At 42.8% G+C, this 25,927-nt stretch overlaps 1 protein-coding gene across 5 annotated transcripts in view; it reads left to right on the top strand.

Annotated features, from left to right (window-relative positions):
* ELMO1 (engulfment and cell motility 1) overlaps nt 1-25,927 on the top strand; it is a 585,897-nt gene that overhangs the window by 93,145 nt on the left and 466,825 nt on the right. For 4 of the 5 annotated variants that reach the window (XM_086398481.1, XM_086398483.1, XM_086398480.1 and 1 more), the window contains one exon: nt 18,807-18,956. In XM_086398481.1, the coding sequence (XP_086254607.1) occupies nt 18,879-18,956 (78 nt within the window). In that variant the 5' untranslated portion in view covers nt 18,807-18,878. Of the gene's footprint in view, nt 1-18,332; nt 18,525-18,806; nt 18,957-25,927 lie in introns of those variants that run through there. The other variant, XM_086398484.1, reaches the window with a different exon arrangement.

The following is a 25,927-nucleotide window of genomic DNA, read 5'->3' as shown; positions in this document are numbered from 1 at the left end:
CCTTTTGAAATTTGAGGAGCTTAATTTGATCCTACTTTTGAATAGGCAGTCACCCTACCTCCTGGTGGATATGCCAAAGAATACCCTCAAACAGATCCTGGATTTTTCTCAAAATAAATAATTTCTGTCTCTTGGCCTCCCAGAGTTTTATGCTTTACTGCATGGCTGAATTAATTTTTGCCTGGAAAATTTTTAAGTAGATGTTTGAAATGTCTACCTTATTATTATTATTTTTTTAATCTCAGTGGAGTTTCATAAACTTTCATTTTAAGCTGTATAACTTCCCAGTGAACTCTCTTGTACCTGAGTGAATTGATTTGCTATTTAGGTTCTTTGCCATAATAAGCTCATTAAATGCTGAGGCCTGCTACCAAAAAGTCATTATTTCAGTTTTGAGTACTTGTTCTGAGGCTGTACTCTGACAGAGCTAGATGTCAATTAAGATTATTCCTTGTTAGTGGAAATAAAATCATGTTACCTGCTTATAAAAGACTCCTTCTCTTCTTTCTCTGGGGGAGAGATGAATAAACTCATACAAGGTTTATCTACTCATTAAATGAAAATGTAAAAAGTTAGAGATTGTGAAAAGATCCTTGTCTAAACTCACCGGAAGTGATGATTGTAGCCATGGGGTATTTTTTCTGCTGAGGTGTGTCTCAGAGTTCCTTTCAAGTTGCAGGTTCTGTCACAGCATCAACAAATATATCTGTGATGAGCCTAAAATTTCAGGCTGTATGATTCCTGTCTATGGGGTCAAAGTCAGAAGCCAATTCAGGAAATCACTATCAGTATTATGTAAGAACTGGGTGAGAAGGTGAAGCAGGGATCCATGATGGAAAAAGTGTCTTAAGGCCTCCTTCTTTCTGATTGTAAAAGCCTGGATTTACTGATTCCTGGGGTTAGTGCTTGGTTTCACTCTCTGCCAGGCCCTGTTCTACGCTTTTTGTGTATGTTATAGTCAGAGGAAGTTGATTATAATGGTTCTGAGCACAGACTTTGGACTGGCTAGATTGCTAACCCGCCAAGTTAGTGGCTGGTTTCCTCATTGACTCCATTTTTCATTTTTAGAATGGAGATTAGAATGGCACCTATGTCAGAGGGAGGTTGGGAGGATTGAATGGGTTAAAATACGTAAACTGTTCAGTAGGGTACCTGGCAGATAGTAAGTTATACAACCATTAGCTATTACCATCATCATATTACTTATCTCAAGAAAGCTGTGGGATAGTTACTGTGGTTTCCCACATTTTAGAGTTGAGTAAACTGAGGCACAGAGAACAATTTTCCCAAGGCCTCAGGCTAGGAGGCACTGAAACTGAGATTAGAATACATGCAATCTGAGTTCAGTCTGTGGCCATGACTGCTATCCTCTGCTGCCTCTCAACTTAATAAGAAGGAAATGGCCATGAGTTTTGGAGGTAATCTGCAGTAAAGCAGATTAGGTTTACAAAGAGGGGAGAGGATGTTTCTTATACTAGTGCCTTGGACTTTACCACTGGGTCCTCCAGGTGGATCTTACTGGTAGTGGTCAACAAATTGGCTGCCATGAATCTTCCTTTTGGAATAGCCCTAGCTCAGTAATCGGCTTCCCTTGTGGCTCAGCTGGTAAAGAATCCACTTGCAATGCGGAAGACCAGGGTTCAATCTCTGAGTTAAGAAGATCTCCTGGAGAAGGGAAAGGCTACCCACCCCAGTATTCTGGCCTGGAGAGTTCCATGGACTGTATAGTCCACGGGGTCTCAAAGAGTTGGAGATGACTGAGTGACTTTCACTTTTAGCTCAGTGATGACATCACCATCACTTTGGCTCATCCAGAGTGAGCCAGCTCATCTTTGACTCCAGCTTCTCCTTTGTCCCCTAGATCCATTTTATTGACGTCTGTTGATTTTTAATCTTCAAAAATAGCTTGTAAATCCTTCACCTTCTCCATCTACAAGGCCAACCCCGCAAGCCATTGCCATCAATCTTACCAGGCTTTTTACCAGTTCATTCTTTCTCCACATGTGTCTGTTTTCCTGTAGGCTGAGGCAGAATGCAAATCTGCTTTTCTTGTGCCCTGACTTAAAACACCAGCCATTTTTGCATTCAAATCCAGCTCTGTCTGACTCTAAAACTTATCCTCTTTCTTATGCCATCTTGCCCCTTTGGAGCTGTTGGCTTTGATTTGAGAACTGGAAAAAGTAAGATTGTTAGGTATCAAGTAGAATCTGATTTTCTTTGACCTCATTCATTAAATTCATGCCTCAGATAATTAGGTCCTAGTGTCTGACCCCATTATCAGATCTGTCAGCAGAACTCAAGTGTCCCACAAAGATTGATAATATATGACCTTTTTTTTAGGCAAAGCAAAGTATATTGCAATAGAACTTAAGATACATGGAAGTTCTTCCTAATTTTTTCCACAGTCATCTTCACTAATCTAGCAAGGTTTGTGTGTGTGTGTGCAGGGCTGTTTTTATTATTATCAGTTTGTTAGTTTTTGTATGATTGAGTCCTTATCAAAGTAGATGGTAGCAGATTGAGTCCCAAGTATTCTACAACTATTTATAGATAAAAAGAATCTTAAATTTTTTTTTAATTGACGTATAGTTAATTCACAGTGTTAGTTTCTGCTTTATAGCAGAGTGATTCAATTATACATTCCTTTTATTATTCTTTTCCATTATGATTTATCACAAGGTATTGAATATAGTTCTCTGAGCAATAGTAGGACCTTGTTATTTATCCATTTGATATAAAATAGCTTGCATCTGCTAACTAAAAAGAATCCTAAATCATCAGCATCCTGTTAATTTACCAACAGAAACTTTAAAAGGTCCTCAGTTAGCAAACTGTGAACACTGAATTGGAATCCCTCTGTCTTCCTCTTACCGGTTTTTAATCTCACTGCTTCCCAGGGCCATGCAAACAGATTGTAGAGAAGCTCTGCCCAGTGAAAAGTGAAGGGCAAAAGCATTAAAAAAAAAAAAAAAAATCCATCCAGAATGTGATCTTTTGGATGTTAATAACCTCAGGGTGTAATCAGTAAAACTGGCTTTCAGAATAGAACTGCAGGCTACCTTTCCCCCAGTTTGTACCCTGGCTTTATTTTTAAATAAACAGTAAGCAGTTTCTGGATATATGTCTATGGAAGAGCAATTCTTTTGTTCCCCCATCCACAGGGAACGCTGGCCCACTCACTGGACCCATTGTTATCTTAATGTTTGTGTGAAACACTCTTCAAAGCCTGGCTACCTGATAGCATGTCTCCTGATAGCATTTTGTCTTAAAACAAACTGCTGCAAACTTGTGAGGGAACCCAGATAAAAAACAGAAGGAAGAGATTTCCCTCTGGCAATCCAGGGAGTTTTGATAGCACCTCCTAAGGTGGAAGAGATAAAACCGAAAAACTTATAGGCTTGTGTTTTTGTTTGTCTTGCCGGGGGTGTGGGGTGGTACCTTGTAACCAGAGGATAAACTATCTAAAACCCTGAAAATAGGGGAGATTCATGTTTTCTAGTGGAATCTTTCCTGAGAAATGTTTTGAGGTGCTTCTGTTTAAAGCTAGGAGAGGAGCTGTGTAATCATTGGCCACTGTACCTTTGTCCTCTCTAAAACCCCTGCTTCTGCCAAGCTGGAAGGACAGACAGCTGGAGAAGCTGTGAAGTAATTGGGGCCGGCCCCCTGCTGAGCAGAGAACACCCCTTTAGTCCTTCTTTCAGTTCAGTTCAGTTCAGTCGCTCAGTCGTGTCCGACTCTTTTCGACCCCATGAATCGCAGCATGCCAGGCCTCCCTGTCCGTCACCAACTTCCGGAGTTCACTCAAACATGTGCATCAAGTCAATGATGCCATCCAGCCATCTCATCCTCTGTTGTCCCCTTCTTCTCCTGTCCCCAATCCCTCCCGGCATCAGGGTCTTTTCCAATGAGTCAACTCTTTGTATGAGGTGGCCAAAGTATTGGAGTTTCAGCCTCAGCATTAGTCCTTCCAATGAACACCCAGGACTGATCTCCTTTAGAATGGACTGGTTGAATCTCCTTGCAGTCCAAGGGACTCTCAAGAGTCTTCTCCAACACCACAGTTCAAAAGCATCAATTCTTCGGCGTTCAGCTTTCTTCACAGTCCAACTCTCACATCCATACATGACCACAGGAAAAATCATAGCCTTGACTAGATGGACCTTTGTTGGCAAAGTAATATCTCTGCTTTTTAATATGCTATCTAGGTAGGTCATAACTTTCCTTCCAAGAAGTAAGCATCTTTTAATTTCATGGCTGCAATCACCATCTGCAGTGATTTTGGAGCCCCCCAAAATAAAGTCTGACACTGTTTCCACTGTTTCCCCATTTATTTCCCATGAAGTGATGGGGGACCAGATGCCATGATCTTCGTTTTCTGAATGTTGAGCTTTAAGCCAACTCTTTCACTCTCCTCTTTCACTTTCATCAAGAGGCTTTTTAGTTCCTCTTCACTTTCTGCCATAAGGGTGGTATCATCTTCTTTAGGGACTATTAATTGCCTCTTAACTGAAGACCACATCCACTCCTCCCTGGGGAGAAAGTATCAAGAGGAAGTTGAGTTCCGGTCATCTCCCTATACTTGAGAGAATTTTCTCGGGAGGCCCGTGCCTGTTTCAGCAGGCTATCTGCTCAGGCAGTTCTCTGCGACTCCCAGCCTTTGCAGTGCAGGTCGATCCTTCCTGAATCTTAACCCTGATCTTCATCTCCAGTTCCTCTCAAGCCAGTCACTCACCTGGAAACTTCTGCTCATCCTTTAAAACCCAGGAAAAATCTTCATCTATGACCCACTCCCCACCCTGAGACTTTCAGGCCAAGTTATCATTCTCTACCCTCCTAACAGTTTGTGTACTTCCATTATGATGCTTGAGGGAAAAAAGAATTCCCCTGTGGTAGGACCTCCATGTATTTCACTAGAGGAGATACAGGAAACAGAAGAGATGTGCATTCGATGTCTGAGTCGGCCAGATCCCTGGAGGAGGATATGGCAACCCACTCCAGTATTATTGCCTGGAGAATTCCATGGACAGAGGAGCCTGGCAGGCTACAGTCCTTGGGGTCGCAACGAGTCAGACACAACTGAGCAACTGAGCACACACACTGGAATGCCGTGTATTTCACTAGAGAAGATGACAGAATCCCCTGGTTTATTCATCCAGGTACCACATGCCTGGTCAATTAATAATCATCAGAATGCTGTAGCAGGCCCTGTTCTAGTTGCTTTATGTGTTTTGTCTTCACAACAGACCTACGAGGAAGGTTCTACTGTTGCTCCTGTTTTACAGATGAGGACACTGAAGGTGAGCCATGGTATGTAACTTGTCCAGAGTCAGGGAGCTGTGGATGCGGAGAACCAGGATTAACCCAGGTGGACGTCTGAGCATGCTCACTCACATGTCTGTGCTCATCTGAAGAATGAAACCTAAAGGTCCAGAGGAGGGAGAAAAAGGCAGAGGCTATTGCCATCCTGTTTGGGGGGTGCTCGGCATTGCATCAGGCACCGCCTTTTAGGATGATTAATTCTGTGCTGAGTTGTCAGTGGAAGCCTGTGGAAGTGCAGCCGGACACCCACCTTCTGCAGAAGGCCCTCCCTGCTAATCCGATACGATTGAATTTCCTAGGGTGGCCTTTAGGGCTGTGCTGTTGCTGGAAAGGGAGGGAGAGAGAAGTTTTGCGTATTGTTTTTTGATCAGCAGGTTTGGAAACTTTGAGTGTTTGGCTCACAGGATGGTGGAAACGCTCCAGCGTTTCCTGTGGCCTCAAGTCTGGGCTCTGAGATAGGAAACTGGGCCTGAGCTTTGTCTGCCCCACTGGGAATGCCGGCACACCTCACAGAGTGATAGGAATTGCCTGAGGAGGAGGGGAGCTGGGGGGAGGTGCTGGGGAGTTGTGGGGAGCAGACACTGGCATTGCAACAGCTGAAAAGGAATTTGAAAAGCAAATATCCAAAAACTAGAACAAGGGAGAAAGTGTGTACATTAGTGTGAAAATAATGAACTTTCCATTTGAGATGCTGATTCCCTAAAGTGTGAGAGAGAGCTCAGAGTTGAAGGGATGAGCATCAGTGGCTTTAATCTCATCTTGTATTTTGACAGAATTTCTCTGGGAGGAAAATGAATTCGGAATCAACCCTGCTCTCACCTCGGAGCACCTCCATTTCTGTTTCTGTCCCATGAGACAAATGAACAGTTGCGCTTGAAAAAACCCCTAAAGGTTTTCTATGCAAAGGATTCTGGATTTTTAAAAATGCATCCTTGGCTCGAGTAATCCCTCACATCAAAAAAAAAAAACCCAAACCAAAAAACTCTGAACTTGCTTTTAAGGAAAGAGTGATTTATTTATTCACTTGTCTGAAAAATATTTACTGAGCTGCTGTTTGCCGTGCCATCTGGTCAGGAACAGAGGTCCAGAGATGAGTAAGATGATCGCTGCCCTCGGGGAACTCATTAACCAACAGCGTAAGGAAAGGTGGAAAGGTGCTCTGACCAGTGCATTGTAAGCACCTAAGAAGACAGATGTGAGCGCTGTTCCTTCTTGCCTTGGAGCCTATGGAGTCAGAGAAATCTCTCAAGAGAAGTGGGTGCATGAAATTGGCTTTGAAGGCTAGGTGGGGATTTTTTTTTTTTTTTTTGAAGCCAACCCAGGGGGAGAGAAAGAGAAGTTCTGGAATGCAGAGGGAACACTGAACAGAAGCAGGAGCCGCAAAAATTTGGCAAGCTCGGGAAATGGCCAGGAGTTTGATAGGAGAGAGATAGCCAACCTTTTTCTCAGGACTGTCCCTCTCCCCTCAGTAGATTTTGATACACTTGGAGAGTGATCCTGACCTGGCCAGTCTGGGACTTGTCTTCTTTAAGTAGTGCTACCACCAGCCACTGCAAAAGAATCATTGATGATTTTATGGGAAAACCTGTTATTGCCTGCGTCTGAGGGGGTGGGGAGCAGGGATACAGTTGATGGGGAAGGGGGCCCTGGTGGTGTGGTGCTCAGAGGCAGGTGGGCGCCAGAAAGGTTTATGTGCCTGGAATCACCTGCCAGAGATTTAAAGTGAGAAGTGAGATGTTCAGAATCCAGCTATCACAGATACAAATCTTCTGTTTCTTTTTATATATCTTCTGATGGCCTGCACAGTAGAAGCTGTGGTTAGTTGAATTCCTATGTGAACTGGAAAGAATTACTCAAAGAACAGGGCTTCTTTCCTGGAGACAATCCCATAGACACAGGTGATGATAATTCAATATGGGACTAAAGGAAAGAGTTTTCTCTATCACTTTCCAGTGTATTTCTGGCCCAGACTTTTCAACAGTTCATTTTTTCCTGAGAGGTAAAGGAGGCAAATGGTCTCAAAGCATCTCTTCTCAAAGTGTGTCCCATGAGAAACCAGTGTCAGTCACTAGATGCTCCATGAAAAAATCAGAGTTTTCTGGATAGGTGCATTTGGGAAATATTGTGTATTGCATATGAAGATTTCACAGTACACGGGCATTATATTAAAGACCTATAGTATATGTGCCCTCTTCAACATATGGGATAGCAATTAAAACCATGGGCTCTGGAATCGGACAGATGTGGATTGCGTTCTGGCTGGGCTCCACAGGGGGATATGGGACTTTGAGCAACTTAATGTCTCTGCATCTCAGTTTCCTCGTTTATAAAATGGTTTAGTAAGTGGTACCTATTCCATAAGGTTGGTATGTAAAGTCCATGAACTGGTTATTACTATTAGCTATTATCCATTCAATGATTTACAAGAGCTTTGACTCTTTTTTTTTTTTGCTTTATGTTATTTAATATATCAAAGAAGTAGTGTTTGTGGGAAATGCTTGCCTAAGACTAATCCTAAAATGCAGGCATGACTTTTTTTTTTATTGGAATATAATTGCTTTACAGTGTTGTGTTAGTCTCTGCTGTACAATGAAGTGAGTCAGCTAAATGTATACGTATATCCCCTCCTTCTTGGGTCTCCCTCCTATCCCCACCCCCTATTCCACCCCTCTAAGTCATTATGAACTGAGCTGAGCTCCCTGTGTTATACAGAAGCTTCCCACTAGCTATCTATTTTATACGTGGAAGTGTATGTATGCCAGTGGTACTCTCTTCCCTTCCCCTTCCCCCCCACTGCCCATGTCCATACGTCTGTTCTCCACATCTGTGACTCTATTCCTGCCCTGCAAATAGGTTCATCTGTACCATTTTTTTTTTAGATTGCACATATATGCATTAACGACTTCTGTTAGCAGTCTTGGAGAGCCAAGGCAGGTCCTAGGCAGAGAGGGCTCCATCAGAAATATGGACGGGCAGGTATCACAGCTCCAGAATTGTAGAGCAAAGTATCCCTCCCACTTGGCTGCAAAGTTAGACTGTGTAACTTCAGTGTGTGTTCTATGTACCAGTCATCTCTAAGGGAACGACAAGATTCTAATTCAGAGCAATAAACAGTTATGATAGAGTTGATTATTTCAGTCAGGAATTTTTCAGTGACGAGTGATAGAACCCTAACCCAAACTCACTTAGCATAATGGTGAATTTAAGAGTTCAAAAGTCTAGGAAGAATATTAAGATAGATCAGAGAGTGGAAGGAAAAGTGTAGAAGACAGAAACTCTACATAGTCAGGATTCCTGGCCTCTTATTCACCCTCCTGTCTCTCCTCTCTGATTGTCTTTGCTTCTCCTTGCCTCATTCCTTCCTGTAACAGACAGCCCTTCCCCTCCATGGATGGGATCTATCTACTGACAGCTTCGCTCAACAAGCCATGCAGAAAGAGAGAACACTCTCCTTCCAGGCCTCATAAATCAATCCCCAGAAATTGATTTGCTTGGACCATGTCTGTCCCATGGGCCAACCACTGTTCCCAAGGAGATGGGGGCTGTCATTGGTCAGGCCTGGCCGCATGCCTACTCTTGCTTAATAGCTGGTGAGACAGGACCTAATACGTGAAGAAATGAGATGGAAAAGCTCGCTAGACCACTAGACAAAAAAATTGGAGTGTGTCAACTACAAATTGGCACTTGCCTGTCAACTACAAATTGGTACTTGGCTAGAGCATTTGCCAACCACTGAACAACAACAAGGGCATTTACCATTTACCTCTGTGGAGACCGAGCCCTGTGCTGCTGTTCCTGTTGACCTTCAACACCCTCTGAGGGAGTTCAGGGTGGAGTGAGACACTCTGTAAGCCAGGGAATCTGGTGGAACAGGTCTTCAGGTGCCTAGGTGTTTTCAGGAACTGATTTCACGATCCCAGTCTTTGCATCTCTTCATGTCTAGAAAACCACTATATCTCTTCATGGTGACATCCTTTCTTCGTGACTCGCAGAAGATCTCTTGTAAAGTAAGTGCTTGATTGCATGAACACCCCCCTCCACCAAAATCTTATATGTTGACGTTCTCCCAACCGCATCTCTGGAGCAGTCTCTCAGAGCTGCCGTTCTCATTTTGTCCCAAAGAAAACTTAACTGGCAACTCTCATGTTATGCATCTTTTTATTTGACAAGTGACAAGCGCTCATTAGAGATGTGTGTGAAGGAAATATGTTGGAGTAAAATGTTACAGAATTACCCTCAAGTGGTATCAAGGTATTCATGTTTTTGTGTCAACTTCCCTTTCCTGTTGGTTTTCTTCAATTGATCTTTATATCTCATCTCCCTTTTTTTTTTTGCAGTTAAAATATCATATGTACAACTTAATATCCACTTTGTAAAGTTGGTCTCTATGAAATAAAGTTTTTTTTTTTTTTAAAGCAAGATTAGACTTAGTAACCTGAGTGACCTAGTTCTCAACCATGGGTGATGTTGTCCCCCAGGGGACACTGGGCGAATGCCTGGAGACATTTTGATGGTCACAGCTGAGGCAGTGCTCCTGGCTCTAGTGGACGGAGTCAGAGATGTCACTGAACATCCACAGTCTCTCAGGATGGATGTTGTCCAAAATGTCAATAGATCAGTGGTCAATAAACCACTAAAGAAATGTTACTTTAGTGGTTTCATCAGAACAGAAATTATAATGGCTAGATTTATTACACTAAATATTATGGATTAAAAACAAAGTAATTTTTTTTTAAAGGGCTTTTGCTTTTACATTTTTCTTGATGGTAACAATATAGTAGTAGTATTAGTCACTCAGTTGTGTCTGACTCTTTGCAGCCCCATGGACTGTAGCCTGCCAGGCTCCTCTGTCCATGGGATTTCCATCTCAGGTTGCTGCTGCTGCTGCTAAGTCAATTCAGTCGTGTCCGACTCTGTGCGACCCCATGGACGGCAGCCCACCAGGCTCCCCCGTCCCTGGGATTCTCCAGGCAAGATGAGACATAGTTATTGCAAATACTTTCTCAGGTTGCAATTTTTAAAATATTTAATGAACTATTTGGCTCTGCCAGGTGTTAGTTGCAGCACGTGGTGTTTTTCAGTTGTGGCATGGGAACTTTTAGTTGCGGCATGTGAGATCTAATTCCCTGACCAGGGATGGAACCTGGGCTCCCTGAACTGAGACTTTCCTACTGGTACAGTGGCTAAGACCCTACACTCTCAGATTGTAATTTGTGTTTAAATTTTTATCATGTGCTGTGGAATGCAGAAAATTTTAAGCATCTTTCAAAACAACTATAGCCCCTTCCCTATGTTTTCTGTTTTTGGTGTTGTACATTTGGTAGGATTGCCATGACAAAGTACTGCAGACTGAGTGGCTTACACAACACAGATTTGTTGTCTCACAGTTCTAGGGGCCGGAAGTCTGAGATCAAGGTGTTAGCAGGGTTGGCTAAGTGAGCCCTCTTTTCTTGGCTTGTCCTCAAATAATCAAGCCAAGAGATAAGAAGATGGCTCTCTTCTTGCTATGTCCTCAAATTGTCATCCCTTTGTACGTGGGTCCATATTTCTTCTCCTTATAAGGATACCAATCAGATGAAATAGGGCTGCCCTAATGACCTCATTTTAATTTAATTATCTCCTTAATGGCCCAATCTCCAACTACAGTCACAATCTTAGATACTGGGAGTTGCAACTTCATCGTGTGAATCTAGTTCAGTTCAGTTCAGTTGCTCAGTCGTGTCCGACTCTTTGTGACCCCATGAATCGAAGCACGCCAGGCCTCCCTGTCCATCACCAACTCCCGGAGTCCACCCAAACCCATGTCCATTGAGTCGATGATGCCATCCAACCATCTCATCCTCTGTTGTCCCCTTCTCCTTTTGCCCTCAATCTTTCCCAGCATTAGGGTCTTTTCCAATGAGTCAGCTCTTCGCATCAGGTGGCCAAAGTATTGGAGTTTCAGCCTCAACATCAGTCCTTCCAATGAACACCCAGGACTGATCTCCTTTAGGATGGACTGGTTGGACTTCCTTGCTTCTCCAACACCACAGTTCAAAAGCATCAATTCTTTGGTGCTCAGCTTTCTTTATAGTCCAATTCTAACATCCATACATGACCACTGGAAAAACCATAGCCTTAACTATAGGACCTTAACTAGAGGACCTTTGTTGGCAAAGTAATGTCTCTGCTTTTTAATATGCTGTCTAGGTTGCTCATAACTTTCCTTCCAAGGAGTAAGCGTCTTTTCATTTCATTGCTGCAGTCGCCATCTGCAGTGATTTTGGAGCCCCCCAAAATAAAGTCAGCCACTGTTTCCACTGTTTCCCCATCTATCTGCCATGAAGTCATGGGACCAGATTCCATAATCTTAGTTTTCTGAATGTTGAGCGTTAATCCAACTTTTTCACTCCTCTTTCACTTTCATCAAGAGGAGGAAATAAATGCAATAGCCCACAGTAGGTATCATGACCGAGAGGAGAGGTATCATCCTCTGGAGAGTATGTAAATATTTGGAGGAAGTAGTTCAAATTGCTGAGACTTTATATCTTCATTCATTTATTGCAGATGTTGCCAACTGTCACTTGGGGCTGGGGTAAAGAGTAAGTAAGAAAGTATGTATTTCAAATGCCCAATCCAGTGCTTGGTCTCAGCTCATCCCTGCCCCTTTCTGCCAACTGTACCATAGCCTCCATGATGACAGTTCAAGCCTCTGTGAAAGCATTTTTCTCTGAAAGTTTGCAACCTGTTGTAAGCCAAAGGTATCTAATAGCACATTACCCCCACCTGGTAAGTAAAGGGCCAAGTTATTAGTGAGATACCATATGTGGTTTTCGTGCACTGCATATCCATAAAATGGGATATTGGTTTTGCATTTGATTCACTTCTCTCTTTTCTTCACTTTCTTCTGAATGCTTATGTCTTGCACAGGGTTTTCCCCCATTTATAAAGTCATAAAACTTCCTCCTTGGCCCCTCTGCTCTTCTCACAATGGCCAACAGTTTTCTAACAGAGATGGAGAATCTGAAATGGCACCCCCACCATGTGTCACTCCATCTGGACCCTGCAGTGTGGGAAACACAAGTCTGCTCCCCCTGCTCGCATGGTCCCTGGAGATCATGGCTCATCTACCTGACTGCATAACAAACCTTAGTAAACAACCCTTTCTTAGTGTGCATTTCCAACTTACCTTTCTACCACATACATTTCCACCTGCATCCATGAAGTCCTGAACCCCTCTTCCTCTGTCTAGCCTTTTCTCCAGCCTTTTCTCCTCGCTTAATCACCCCTGCTAAGATGGTTATGAGCTCCAAATTTTAACTGTCTCTTTGAGTTACTCATCTCTGAGTTCTTTGGCATGTGCAGGCATTGTATGAATAAATAAATAAACTTTTTTTTCTTCTTTTAATTTTTTTTTGTTAGTTTAATTTGCAGTCCCCAGCTGAAGAACCTAAGAGGATTGAGAAAGGGGATTTTTTTTTCCCCTTCCTACAATGAAAGGCTACTCTCAGAGCCACTTTCAGAGGTCCTTTCCCTTTTTACATAATTTGGATACCACAGGAAAATGTTGTCTTATCTCTTTTTCTATCTGGGACCACTGAACATTTAAAATCTGGAACTAGTTCTCCCTCCCCACTATTCCCATACTCATTATAAACCTATTATCTGTCACAAGTAGATAATGATGGCGAGTGGAGCAGGGGACAGCTTGCCTATGGAGGAAAGGAAGAGACAGAGGAGTTGAAACAAATTGTTTCTCCAGCTGTTTGCTATTTCTTTCCCATCGATCTGCCTTTTGACTTCTACTGGTCCATCTATCAGGCTCTTTCAGTACAGTTGTGGGGATACATGGTTCACAGGGCAATCATGTTAACTTTCCCACTACACAACTCCTGTAGAACATCCTTATAGGCTTGATTTTCTCTTCTCTTAATAGGGTTTGCTGGTGTAACAGGAAGGCTAGAAATAAGATAAAAGAGTTCAAAGCCATTCAGAGACCCAAAGCTAAAACTCTTATGGAAAATTCAGGGGAAAAAATGGGTCAGATATTTGGGAACTTTATGAACTTCAAGATCTAATCAAACTGCCTGGAAAAACATGCAGAGATGTGACACATCTTTAGGAGACTTCAGTGGAATGAGTTTCAAACACAGAACATGTAGCACTTTGGGTTTAGAACAATGCACAGTGATAGATTTCTAGATAGAAATCAAGAGTGATTTCTCTCCATTGTATCAGATACGTGACCCAAAGATAAGGAGGAGACATTCGGCAGAATAATAAAGACAACTTCAACTTGCTCAGGGCTACATCTGAGGATTTTGGTAACTCACTTCCAAGTAAGAAGTGACTCCTTTTTTATTCATTTAATTTACTTAACTGTAAACAAGTCCTTTGACATGCATCTTATTAAGGTTGTAGAATCTTAGTATTGGCATAAAGTAAATTAATCAGCAACCAAGCCAGAACCTTGTAGAATTCTCCACTCATTCCTTAGGTAGGGAGGACCACAAGGCAGAGTGGTTAAAAAAGATCTCGCCTACACTGCCCTTCAGTGGTTCTGAAATTATAGTTTGCATAACAATTATTATATCAAGGAGTTTATTACATAAATTCATGCAGCTTATATTTACTGGGCAATTTGATTAGACTCAGTTTTACTGCCAGTAGCTCTGATGAGATGTCAGTTGTAGAAAGGATGCATTCAGCCAACACCATGCATGAGATGCCTGTGGGCCCTGGTATGTAACTGTGATCAGGATGTGTACCCTGCCTTACAGTGCTCCAAGCTGTGGTTGGGGGAGGTTGACGAGAAGACTCAAAAGCTATGAGCACTGTGTCTGAAGATGCAAAGATGCCAGGAGACTACATTTGTTGACTGAAATTTAGAAATACTTTTGCATCTCAGTGATGCCTGACCAGGCACTGGGTCTGAATGTTCATGTTTCTTGCTGAGCCTGTCTTGTGTCTCTTCAGCCATGGCTTGCCCTGATCATTAGTATCTTCCCAGAGAACTTGGCATGTGTTAGTCACTCAGTCGTGTCCAACTCTTTGTGACTCCATGGACTGTAGTCCACCAGGCTCCTCTGTCCATGAGATTTCCCAGGTAAGAATTTGTTGTCCTTCAGATGCTCAGTCATGTCAGACTTTTTGTGACCCCATGGACTGCAGCACACCAGGCTTCCCTGTCCTTCACCATCTCCCAGGGTTTGTTCAAACTCATGTCCATTGAGTACGTGATGCCATCCAACCATTTCATCCTCTGTCATCCCCTTCTCCTCCTGCTTTCAGTCTTTCCCAGAATCAGGGTCTTTTCTAATGAGTTGGCTGTTTGCATCAGGAATACTAGGTAGACATTCCCTTCCCAGGGGATCTTTCTGACCCAGGGATTGAACCCAGGTCTTCTGAATTGCAGGCAGATTCTTTGCCATCTGAGCCACCAGGGAAGTCCTGAGAACTTGGCAGCTCACACCTAACTGGAGGACGATTTTCCCCTCAGAGGACATTGGCAGTGTCTGGAGACATTTCTGACATTTCTGTCACAGCTAAACAGGGTTATTGACCTTTAGTGGGTAGAGGCCAAGGATGCTGCTAAACATCTTACAAGGGTGAGAAAACCTGAGCTAGAAACGTTCTCTTCTGAATTTCATCAGTAGCAACATGACTATATATAGAAGCTAACTGTTTCTTCGTGGAAATATAAATTCAAGAGGATAAAATGTGGACTTCTGAGAATAATGAGGTGGATGGGATTATTCATTCTGCAGTTGTACACCTGACTCTACCTATGGGAACCTGGCTGTACCCCATCTCTGCTGCTTGTTAATGTGGGGAAAACTGATGAGGACTAATTGGGCTGGTTAGGTGAGTTCCCAAGGGGTGCTCCCAGCCTCTTTGCTCTCAATGGCTGCTTTGTGCACCGCTCTTATGTTGTTCTCTACGGAGGCACAAGGAGAACTGTGTTATTCTATTCTCACCTGTTCAACAGGTTTTGTCTGAACAGTCTTTGAGAAATAAATATCTTTTAAAGGGGAAAAAAAGCACACTTGGCCTTTGATTCCTGGAAGGCCAGATGACCTCTTTCAAAGTAACTCTAGACTATTTTGTGTAGAGTTGGGAGGAAATTGCTCAAAATGCATTTTTATTTCTACTGTCTATTATCTGTTCTCTTCACCACCACGATTATGTGTTCTTTGGTTTGAATAGTGTTACCTGATATTTGCACTGAGTCTGTTTTCACATTAGAACTTGTTTTCTTAACTCTTATTCTAGGATATGTAATTCAGTATGGATCCTCGATTGAAGTGATGTGGTACCGATAAAATACACTATCTTAGAATTCTCAAGTGAATTAAAAGAGTGTACAGATTATGAAGAAATCTGTCCCAGTGCAGACTGGCTGCTTGTATTTGTACTTATGAGACCCATAATTATGTAGCAGTCCCTGTTGTTGAATATTCAATTGTTTTCAAGTTTTGGGAACTACAACCAAAACGGCAATTGACATTGTTATGGTTGAGTTAATAGTTATTTCTTAAGGAAACATCCTAGAAAAGTAAAATTACTCAAAGGGAATATAGAATTTTAAGGCTTTGAGTACAGTTTGCCAAAGATACCTCTGGAAAGTTGTGCTAATTTATACTCAGAATAGATAGATATGCATGGACATGAACTTTCTTCTTTAAAAGTTAAGACCAAGAGTTAGCATAGGAATGTCTAGGAGGGTCAAGAGTACAGTGAGTGAACCTACCACATTGTGGCCCCAAACTGCTGGAACTCACTCTCTTATTACTCTTACTCTTACTTACTTGACTTTGGCCCCTCACCTGTTTCAGGAACAGGTAAGGCATGCTCCTCCCTCAGGGCCTTTGCACTTGCTAGTTGAAATAAAGTATTACCTGCCATATTGGTAAAGAAAGGATCTAGCCACCATGTTACAGTCGGCCCAAATGTGAGTCCTGAGGGAACTCAGGAAGGAAACAAAGGATGTCTGCCATCCAGCAGTCAGCAGACTGCAGCCACTCCCCTCCTCTATGAGAAAGCACTTCTGGCCCCACACAGCTGAGGTGCACATCAAAGAATGGTTTCAGTGAACCCAGACTCTTGCATCTTACCATATACAGAGAAGCACTAAATTCCTTAACTTGAGATATCTAGTATTCTTTTATTAACAGTAATCTTTTGTTTCGACTTCCTGGTACGGTTACAAAAACTCCGATATATCCTGGCTCACTGCTTCCTCTTGGGAGCAGTTTACTCAGGGTGATTTGAGATGCTGCCTCCCGGGCTCAAAGTCCTAAGAACATCCACTGAATAAAACATAACTCTCAACTTTTAGGTTGTGCATTTTTATTTCAGTCAACACGCTCTCTTGGCCTGTGACATGATTTCCCCAAGTGTTCGCATGACTCACCTTCTCACTTCTCATAGACCTTTGCTCACATTCTGCCTCTCACTGAAGCTTTCCCTGGTTTCCCTATTTAAGACTGCATCCTGCCCCTCCCACACAGATATACTCACAGACTTCAGATTCTCCTTCCCTGATTTATTTCTCTCCATGTCCCTTGATGCCACCTAAGGTGCAGATTTGCTGCTGTATCCCCAGCACTGAGAAAACAGCTGGCACAGAATTGGGCTTAATAATTATTTGTTGAATGAGCCACTGCACCACTGCTTTGGAGATATGCTCCTGCTGGTTAGCACTGATTATCTTCACACCAGGCTGGCTTCATCATCCTTGGCCAGAGGGGCAGCCGTTTTGTTTTGGTTCATTTCCTTTACTTGTCAGCTCTGGTGAAGTTAGTTATTTATATCACTGCTTGTGTTGTTATTATTAACTGACATTAGGCTGTCACTATTAGCTCTGTTATCTCTATTATCTTAGCCATGTCCAACTGCCACAGACAGGGGTTAGTAACTGACAAGCCCCACTCGGGTTTGATAAAGAATCAGTTGCATATGTTTGACTAGAAGCTTTATACAGAGATCAATTTCTGAATAAAAGACCAAGAACCCAGTAGAAAACGGGCAAAGTATTACTTCAGTTCACAGTAAAGTAGACATGGGACTTCACATCTTTACGTTCAACTTCCCTCACAATAAGAGAAATAGACATTGGAAGTACATTGAAATATATTTTTTCAGTGCATGGAGGTGTGCAAAAGTTCAATCTGTTGGTGAGTCTGTGTAAATAGGCAGACTCATCCATTGCTAAAGGGAGGGTAGACTGGTACAACTCTCACTAGGGAGGGATATTTGGAGATGGTGTCAGAATCTAAAACTGCTTATACCCTGTGACCCAACAATTTTACTTCTGTGAATCTACTGTAAAGGTATACTTGCAAGTGAGCACAATGATGTATGCATAAGGTTATTCACCAGAGGCTTGTTTATAACAGCCAGAGGTGAGAGATCACCCAGTGGCTCATGGCAGGGGACTCGCTCTTCAGATAAGACACTTCTATACAAAGAATGACTATGCAGCTGTAGAAGGAACCAGGATACAGTGTTTATACTAATATAGAAGGTTTTAGAAGACACATGAGCTGAATAAAACAGGGTTTAGAATGCTGCCTTTTATATAAAGAAAATGGGAAATATATGTTTTAACATTTGACTTACATGAAGAAATTCTGAAGGGACACATAAGAATCTATTAACAGTGGCTAGCTGGATGGATGGGATGGAAGTTATATCCGTTCGGGAGGAGGGAGATTCACACTGTCTTTACACACACACACACACACTCTCATTTTGAATTGCATGAATGTTTTACCTGTTCAAAAATATTATGTTAAAAAAAAGTCATTCTTAAAGAAATGAGGGAGTCTGGGAAAGAGAGGCAGCAGAGGATTAATCTTACTTCCCTTGTGTAAGCAACACTATTCATTCCAGTGAGAATTCAAGGTCTGTTCTGAATGCTGTATTCACCACCACAGTTAATTTTCTTCGCCTCTTGTGAACTGGCCTTGGGGAGGGAGGGTGTGTGTACATGTGTGTGAACCGTGGGGCGTGGCTCCTTCCTCATGATATCCTGGTTGCTATAGTGCAGAGCTCTATTTGTGACACCCAGAAAACACTTTAAAGAAATGCTGCTTCCTGGCCATGACTTCCTGGGCAATCTGTCCTTCCGGAGACTGTTGAGCACGAGGAGTTCGCATGTGCTTCTGGGCAGAGTGAGCCAGGCTCATTCAGACCCCGGGCACCGGTCAGAGCAGAACTGGTCGGTAAGGGTTCCGCCTTGCTTCACACTGGAGACTTGGGAGCCTATCCCTCGCCAGCGCCTCATCTCCCGGTGGCTCTGAGCCCAGGGCATTGGTATCTTCCCCTCCTCTACCTTCCCTCCTGGGGAGCCGCCACTGAGTGGTGCAGTTGGCGCCCTGAGTCTGCTGCACCCAGAGCCGTTTCTTGTACCTAAACCACCAGTGAAAACAGGAAGTGATAAAGCAAAATTCACCCTGTATTTGTACTGAGCGACTTCTCTTTCTCTTTTCGTCATTCCTCATTAGGTGTAGACACGTGCAGCCGTCTACACCGTAGGATCCCACTTCCACTGGCTTTGGACGTTCCTGGAATTTGCAATGCCGCCGCCCGCGGACATCGTCAAGGTGGCCATAGAATGGCCAGGTGCCTACCCCAAGCTCATGGAGATCGACCAGGTTAGTAAGACTGGCAGTCATTTGGCGGTTATTTTAGTTTCCCTTCTATTCTGAATTTTTCCCAGACTTAGTTCTTTTTTCTCCTGTTCTCTCTCTGGCTGTGTTGAAAAATTGGTGTGATAATAGTTACAGTATAGTTTGATTTCTGTACCACATGTAGTGGCGAAGGATGGGGTTTTATACTTGTCCAACATCTACTCAGAGTGAGTCAGTACAGGGTTTGTGTCCGAAGCTGTGAAGGAGCTGGAGGGACGAGGGGACTGGACTTGGGCCGTTGATGCAGTGGAGCTGTCCTAGCACTGCCTTGCAGAGACTCATGACTATGAGTAGATTGTTTTATTATAGACAACACAAAACTTAGTTTTGGGGGTCACTCTTCTCTGGTTTTTGCAGAAGCAGCCATCAAGTACAATGTGACTTTGTCCTATTACTATTTTGATGATGAAATTAGCATAGAGGGGTGGGTCTTGGGTCCTAGCCAGTTGTCATTTCATTATTAGAGTTAAATGCACTGTGGCTCTAGTGTATTGTCTGGTATATGAAAAATGCCCAGTAAATTTTTACTGCACGAAAAAATATCACAAAGATTTTTAGCATGGTTTTACCTATGGAAGCATCCTTTAGCTTGGGTACTGAGTCTTATGATGTAATCGATTGCAGGCAATCTCAGGGAGCTCACTTTTGTCATTCTAGAAGAAATGACTTAAAAACAAAAAAGTTCGAGACCTAGTATATGCTTAAGGGTTTCATAAAGCATGTAGTATGGGGTTCTGGATGGCTTTCTACGTTTTCAAAATTAGGGTACCATAGCAACTCTACTTTTTATGTACTCGATACTATTTTATGATTACGCTGTACATTTTTTTTCTGGTCAGATTTTATTATCTGGTTGAAGACTACTGGAAGATTTATAAGCTACTGTGTGCATTCAAATGATTCATTAAATTATAAAGGTCAAATGAGAGTTAGTTGAGTTTGAGCATGAATGTAAGGAAGAGTAAATTTTGTTGTAAAAAAGGTGTCATCAGACCAACATGTCATAATCATTGTAACTGCTCTTTGAGGCAGATTTTGTTGACTTTAGAAGCAATCCATGAAAGTAGAGAAGTGCGCTCAGTTATTTTACATACATTTGTGTCAGACAACAGTTGTTTACGCTTTTTCATGTGCTGTTTGAGAGAGGGTACACATTGAATATTACTGCAAGATATGGCTGGGGCTACTTGGTGAAGACTAAATGTTGTTAGGATTATGTTTGTCTACAACCCAAGAGAACAATTGTTTCAAAGAGATAGAAGTTGGCTTCTCAAGTCCACAGGACTTCCCAAGTCCATAGTACTTCCCTAGTGGCTCAGATGGTAAAGCATCTGCCTACAATGTGGGAGACCTGGGTTCGATCCCTGGGTTGGGAAGATCCCCTGGAGAAGGAAATAGCAATCCACTCCAGTACTCTCGCTTGGAAAATCCCATGGATGGAGGAGCCTGGTAGGCTACAGTCCACAGGGTCACAAAGAGTCGGACATGACTGAGTGACTTCACTTTCTTTCCTTCTTTCTTTCAAGTCCACAGGGCCATCCTGGGCTGGCATGCTCCAGTGACATGACACTGATGCTCCAGTGTCATGGACCCAGGCCCATTCTGTTTTGTTGCTTTGCCTTGTCTGCAGGTGGGGCTGAGGATCAGTTGCTTGAACATCACCTAGGAGCTCAGTAGATATACAGACTCTCAGACCCTACCCAGACCTCCTGACCCAGATGTGAATTTTAACAAGGTCCCCAGGGGATTCCTTGTATAGTTAAGTCTGAGAAATATTGAGCTGGATACCTGTGCCCAAGCCCGAGGCCATATCAGAAACATTTGGGGCACTTGTTCAAATGTTCTCTGGGGCCCCATCTCCAGAGATTCTAAGTCAGTGGTTCAGGTAAACTATTTCCTTTTGATTCTGCCATGGCCAAGGGTGTTTGGAAACCTCTTATTTAAGACAGCAATTCCTGACGTATACTCTTAGGGGCCTGTGGAATCAGTGTCCTGTCCCTGCCTTTGGGGATGGCCTTTGTTGTATGTGTATCAATAATCTTTCTAAAATATTCTTTTTATTTGGTAACAATTTTAGATTGACAGACAAAATACAAAGATTGTTAGAGAGTTTTTGTACACCCTTCACTAAGTTTATCCTAATGTTAACATCTTAATATAACTGTGGTACATTTGCTTCAACTATGCTGATTGCTAGTAACTGAACTACAAAATTTATTAGGATTTCATCAGTGTTTCCACTAATGTCCTTCTGTGACAGGATCCAATACAAGAATACCAACTGCACTGTAATATATCCATCTTGTTTCCTCTGTCTTCTCCAGTCTTTGACAGTTTCCAAGTCTTTCCCTTGTTTTTCATGGCCTGATAGTTTTGAGGAGTAATTTATTTCAATACAGTTTCACACACGGAAATGACAAGAATAGTACAAAGAACTCCTGTCTACCTTTTATCCAGACTTACTAATTATTAATATTTTGCTTCATTATTTTTTCTCTCTTGTATACATATCCCCTTTTGAACCATTTGAGTGTGACTTAGAGGCAGCATCTCTCTTTACCCCAAATAATCAATGTGTCCTCCTTAAGAACAAAATCATTCTCTTACATAACCATACTCTCTTTATAGAAACCAGAAAACTGAACATTAGTTCAAAATTATCATCTGGTTCAGAGCCCAAAGCCCATATTCATATTTCATCAGTTATTCCAATAAGATCCTTGATAGGTATTTTCCTCAGTCTGACATCCTTTCAGGATCCTGAAAGGATCAATCATAACAATACGTTTATTGTCATGTCCCTCTGGTCTTACGGCTCTTGAATGGTTCTTTGGAGGCTCTTGAATGGTTCTTTGGAGATTCTTTATCTTTCCTGACCTAGAAAGTTCTGTAGAGTAGAGTACAGGTATTTTGTGGGATGGCCTTCAGTTTGGGTTTCTCCAGTGTTTCTTTCCAATTAGATGCATGTTTTGCATTTTTGGCAGACAGAAAGGAGAGATGAGGGTCCTCTTCAGGGCATCACGTCAAGAGGTACATAAAGTTGCTTTGTCTCATTCTTTGTGATGGTTCTAAATTTACAGATGCTAATATTGAGGTTCTTAGAAGTTAGATGATTTCCTAGTCAGTGAGACCAGAACACAAACACAGGCCTTCTGTACTTTGAAGACCGAACTTTTCAACCATTGGCTACATTGTAGACCTCCTGCTAATGCCATATGGAGACCTCCACAAGGTGTTAGGAGACCCAGTCCCTTTTGGCCCTGCAGTGGCTGAAGCTGGAGTGAGTGGCAGCCTTGCTATCAGGTGCTGTTTCTTGATTGAGTTGGAAGTTGGCACTAGGATCGCAAATGTATCTGCACAAGCAAGGAAGACTTGGGCAGTTTTCTCCTAATCTTCTACCTTGTTTAGTAAAGGTCACATCACCTGCTTCTCTCCCATCGCATTTTACCTTTGCTCCTTTGCTCTTAGCTACCATTTCACTACAAGGTATTTCTGGAAGCTGGGTCAAGCATGGCTGCTCTGTCTTCTCCCCCAAACCTCCAGTATCCCTCCACTTGTCACACTGTGTTGTCCTTATCTATCAACTTAAACTGGTGGTCCTCAACCCTGAGTGTGTCAGGGCAGCTTGTGAGAAACAAACATCCCAGGCGCACTCCCAGGCCCACTGCAGAGATTGTGATTCTGCCGACCTGGGGTGGACCCTTGATCTGGTTTGCGACGAGCAGTAAATAAATCTAGAGCAGAGTCACCCTCACTGCATCCTGCAGGGGCTTGAGAGGAAACCACCTTGAGCCTGAATTACTCCATTTCTGAATACCTTTTTTTCTAGTGCCTGTTGACCAACCTTTCTATATAAGTAAATAATTAATGACTAGCTGGGAGAGGGAGATTCCTGAGTGGGGATCAAGTCTGCTCAGACAGGGCCCATCCCGATTGCAGGGGATGTCTACTTGGAGTGGATTGGTTTATCTTCATTCTAAATTTTGAGGAGACAGTTCTGTGTTTCTACTCCACAGGAAAAGCCCCGAGGAACCTTTTACAAGTGAAGTCTGCTCTATCATGTGAGGCTCTCAAAAGAGCTGTCATCTAGCTTCTTTGTTCATGGCAGCGGCCTCTGCTCCTGTCTTCACTGTCTGTTGCTGGCTTTCAACCTCAGGAACCATTTGCGGTTTTAGGTGATCATTGTCTGGATATACAGAGCCAAAAAGGCTTCCTGTCCACTCTTCCCGTTAACCTAATGCTTTCTGAACAGATGTTTTTTGGTCAAGCGTGTAGAACCCCCAGCTCTTGGACAAGAGGCATAATGCAGTGTGTCCTAACAAACACGATGTGGGCTCCAGGACATTTAAACCTGTGGGGTGGGCTCAGTGGCCCCCTTTCTGTGAGAACCCGGTTAGCCTCTTTGAACCTCATTATCTTTGTCTTGTCAAGATAATAAGTCACCACTTTTATGATCATTGTGAAGATTAAAGAAAATGTATGAAAAGAATAGGACACTGCCCAGTTCAGAGTAATTGCACAGTAAAGGCATTGTTGGGCTTCCCTGGTGGCTCAGCAGTAAAAGAATTTGCCTGCAATGCAGGACCCACAGGAGGTGTGCGTTTGATTCCTGGGTTGGGGAGATCCACTGGAGGAGAGCATGGCAACCTACTCCAGTATTCTTGCTGGGAAAATCCCATGGATGGAGGAACCTGGTGGGCTATGGTCCATAAAGTCACAAAGAGTCAGACACGACTGAAGTGGCTTAGCATGCATGCAAAGGCTTTTCTGCTGCTCATTTAAGCAAGTTCTCATCCAATAAGAGAATGAGATGCTCAGGTTTTCTTTTTTACTTGCCCTTCTATCGTGAATGGTTTCCCACCTTTATCCTTCTTTTTCTGCATGACTTTGTAAATATTTAGGAAAGAGAAAAAGTTAAAGGGCAAGTGGGAGGGAGGCATCACCTAGTAATAAAGGAACATGCTAACTGGCCACACAACAAGTTCATGCTGTGGAATATTCACTGGCTCCCTAGTATTTCTCCAAAATATTTTCTCCCACCTCTTTGCCACCTGCTCTTCTGTCTGCTGCACTGTCTTCCTCCTGCCTCTGTTCTGCCCCCCATGCCTTTCTTTACAAGGATTACACTGACGCCAGAAAGCCACCACTCCAATCTGGGCCTTAGATATTCTCTGCTGTGTATTTGCCCAGAAGGGATGATGAAAAGAGATGCATGGTTTTCAACCTTAGTTCTGCAGATCCTCCTCAAATGGTTCAGGGTGAAGGCTGTGTGCCATAGGCCTCCAGGGTCTCCATGCCCACTTCTGCCACAGCAGTGGCTGTTGACCTTTTCTCGCTTTTGGATGCTTTGGGGAAAGATTTTGTTTGAAGAAAGTATACCACAATTAAAAGAAAAAGTCATGGATGATCCTTGAGCTTCCTGGTGACCCTGAGACTTGTCAGATTCCTTGGCTTGCTTCATGTCCTGCTGTGATTTTCTCTTACATTATCCCAGGTTCAAGGTATTTGCATGTGCTGTGAGCAGTTCTCAAGTACCCTCTTGCTTTGGAGAAACCGCCCCTTTACGAGTGTGTCCCTGCCCATATTTGCACTTTTCTTTCCCCCACGCACTTTTCTTCTGCCCTCTCTTACTCCCTCCACTCTAAATCTTGGCATTGCTAGCATCACACAGAGCCTCCTTTCTGCTCAAGTCTTTTTCAGTTCTGTTGCAATGCAGTTGTTTCTCCATCCTTCTAATCCCTACCCCCCCCCCCTTTTTTTTTGGCTGCACCACGTAGCATGAGGGATCTTAGTTCCTTGGCTAGGGATCAAACTCTTACCCCTACAGTGGAAGCACAGAGTCTTGCTTGCTGGACTGCCAGGGAAGTCCCATCCTTTTAATTCCTTATATCGTTTTCTTTGCCTGTAGATTTTGTTTACAGTTAACATAACTTGAGCCTGACATTATTTACATTTTTAAAATGTGCCTAAGTCTTTTGAAGTAGATTATAAGCTTCTGGTGGTCAGTCTGTTTTATATACATTTGTATTCTGCAGGCCATCACATTGGTCTCTTTCTGTGGGATGACTTTTGGCTTGAATCGTGAGTAGTAAAGATAAGCATAAAACATTGGTATTCTCCATTCTTCAAAGAGAAAGAAATTACAATAGCAACCCCTCTTCATACATGGTTGCAGATTTTATTTTTCTAAAAGGAACATAGATGCATGTGTTTTTAGGCAAGCGTGCACAAAATGATTGCTCATGGTTTTCCCTCAACTATCTGATTTCTGTAGTATATTTAAGCTATCCTATTTCTGTAATATATTTAAGATATAATTCAATATGCATAAATTTGATTTACCCAAGACCTTTTAATGGCTCACTCATTGCATAAAGCGCATTGAAGTTTTTGTGCTTGACACAGGAGTTTAACTCATTCTATACATAGTACTAGTAATAGTGGTAATATTAATAATAACGTATACCATCCAATTAGCACATATGATGTGCCCGGCAGTGTCATAAGTGCCCTGCATGGAGTACTTCATCCCCTTCCTAAAGCCTAGCAAGGCAGGCTTTACACTTCTCATTTCATAATTTTTCCGAGTTACCTGAGATCACACAGATAGGATGTTATTGATCTGAATCCAGATTGGGCTTCCCTGGTGGCTCAGAGGTTAACGCGTCTGCCTGCAATGCTGGAGACCCTGGTTCGATCCCTGGGTCGGGAAGATCCCCTGGAGAAGGAAATGGCAACCCACTCCAGTACTCTTGCCTGGAGAATCCCATGGAGGAAGGAGCCTGGTGGGCTACAATCCACGGGGTCGCAAAGAGTTGGACACAACTGAACGACTTCACTTTCACTGTCACTTTTGGGTGACACTAAAAAATCCAGGCCGTTTGTACTAAATCATAATTCTGTTTGGTAGCTCTTTTTTAAATTTCATTTCAGCT

The sequence above is a fragment of the Bos grunniens genome, chromosome 4 (genome assembly GCF_055505025.1).
Source record: "Bos grunniens cultivar Pamir isolate PY7600 chromosome 4, Bosgru_T2T1.0, whole genome shotgun sequence".
Classification (NCBI taxonomy): Eukaryota; Metazoa; Chordata; class Mammalia; order Artiodactyla; family Bovidae; genus Bos; species Bos grunniens.
Note: the sequence above shows the minus strand (reverse complement) of the source record. Positions and strands in the feature narration are given on the sequence as shown.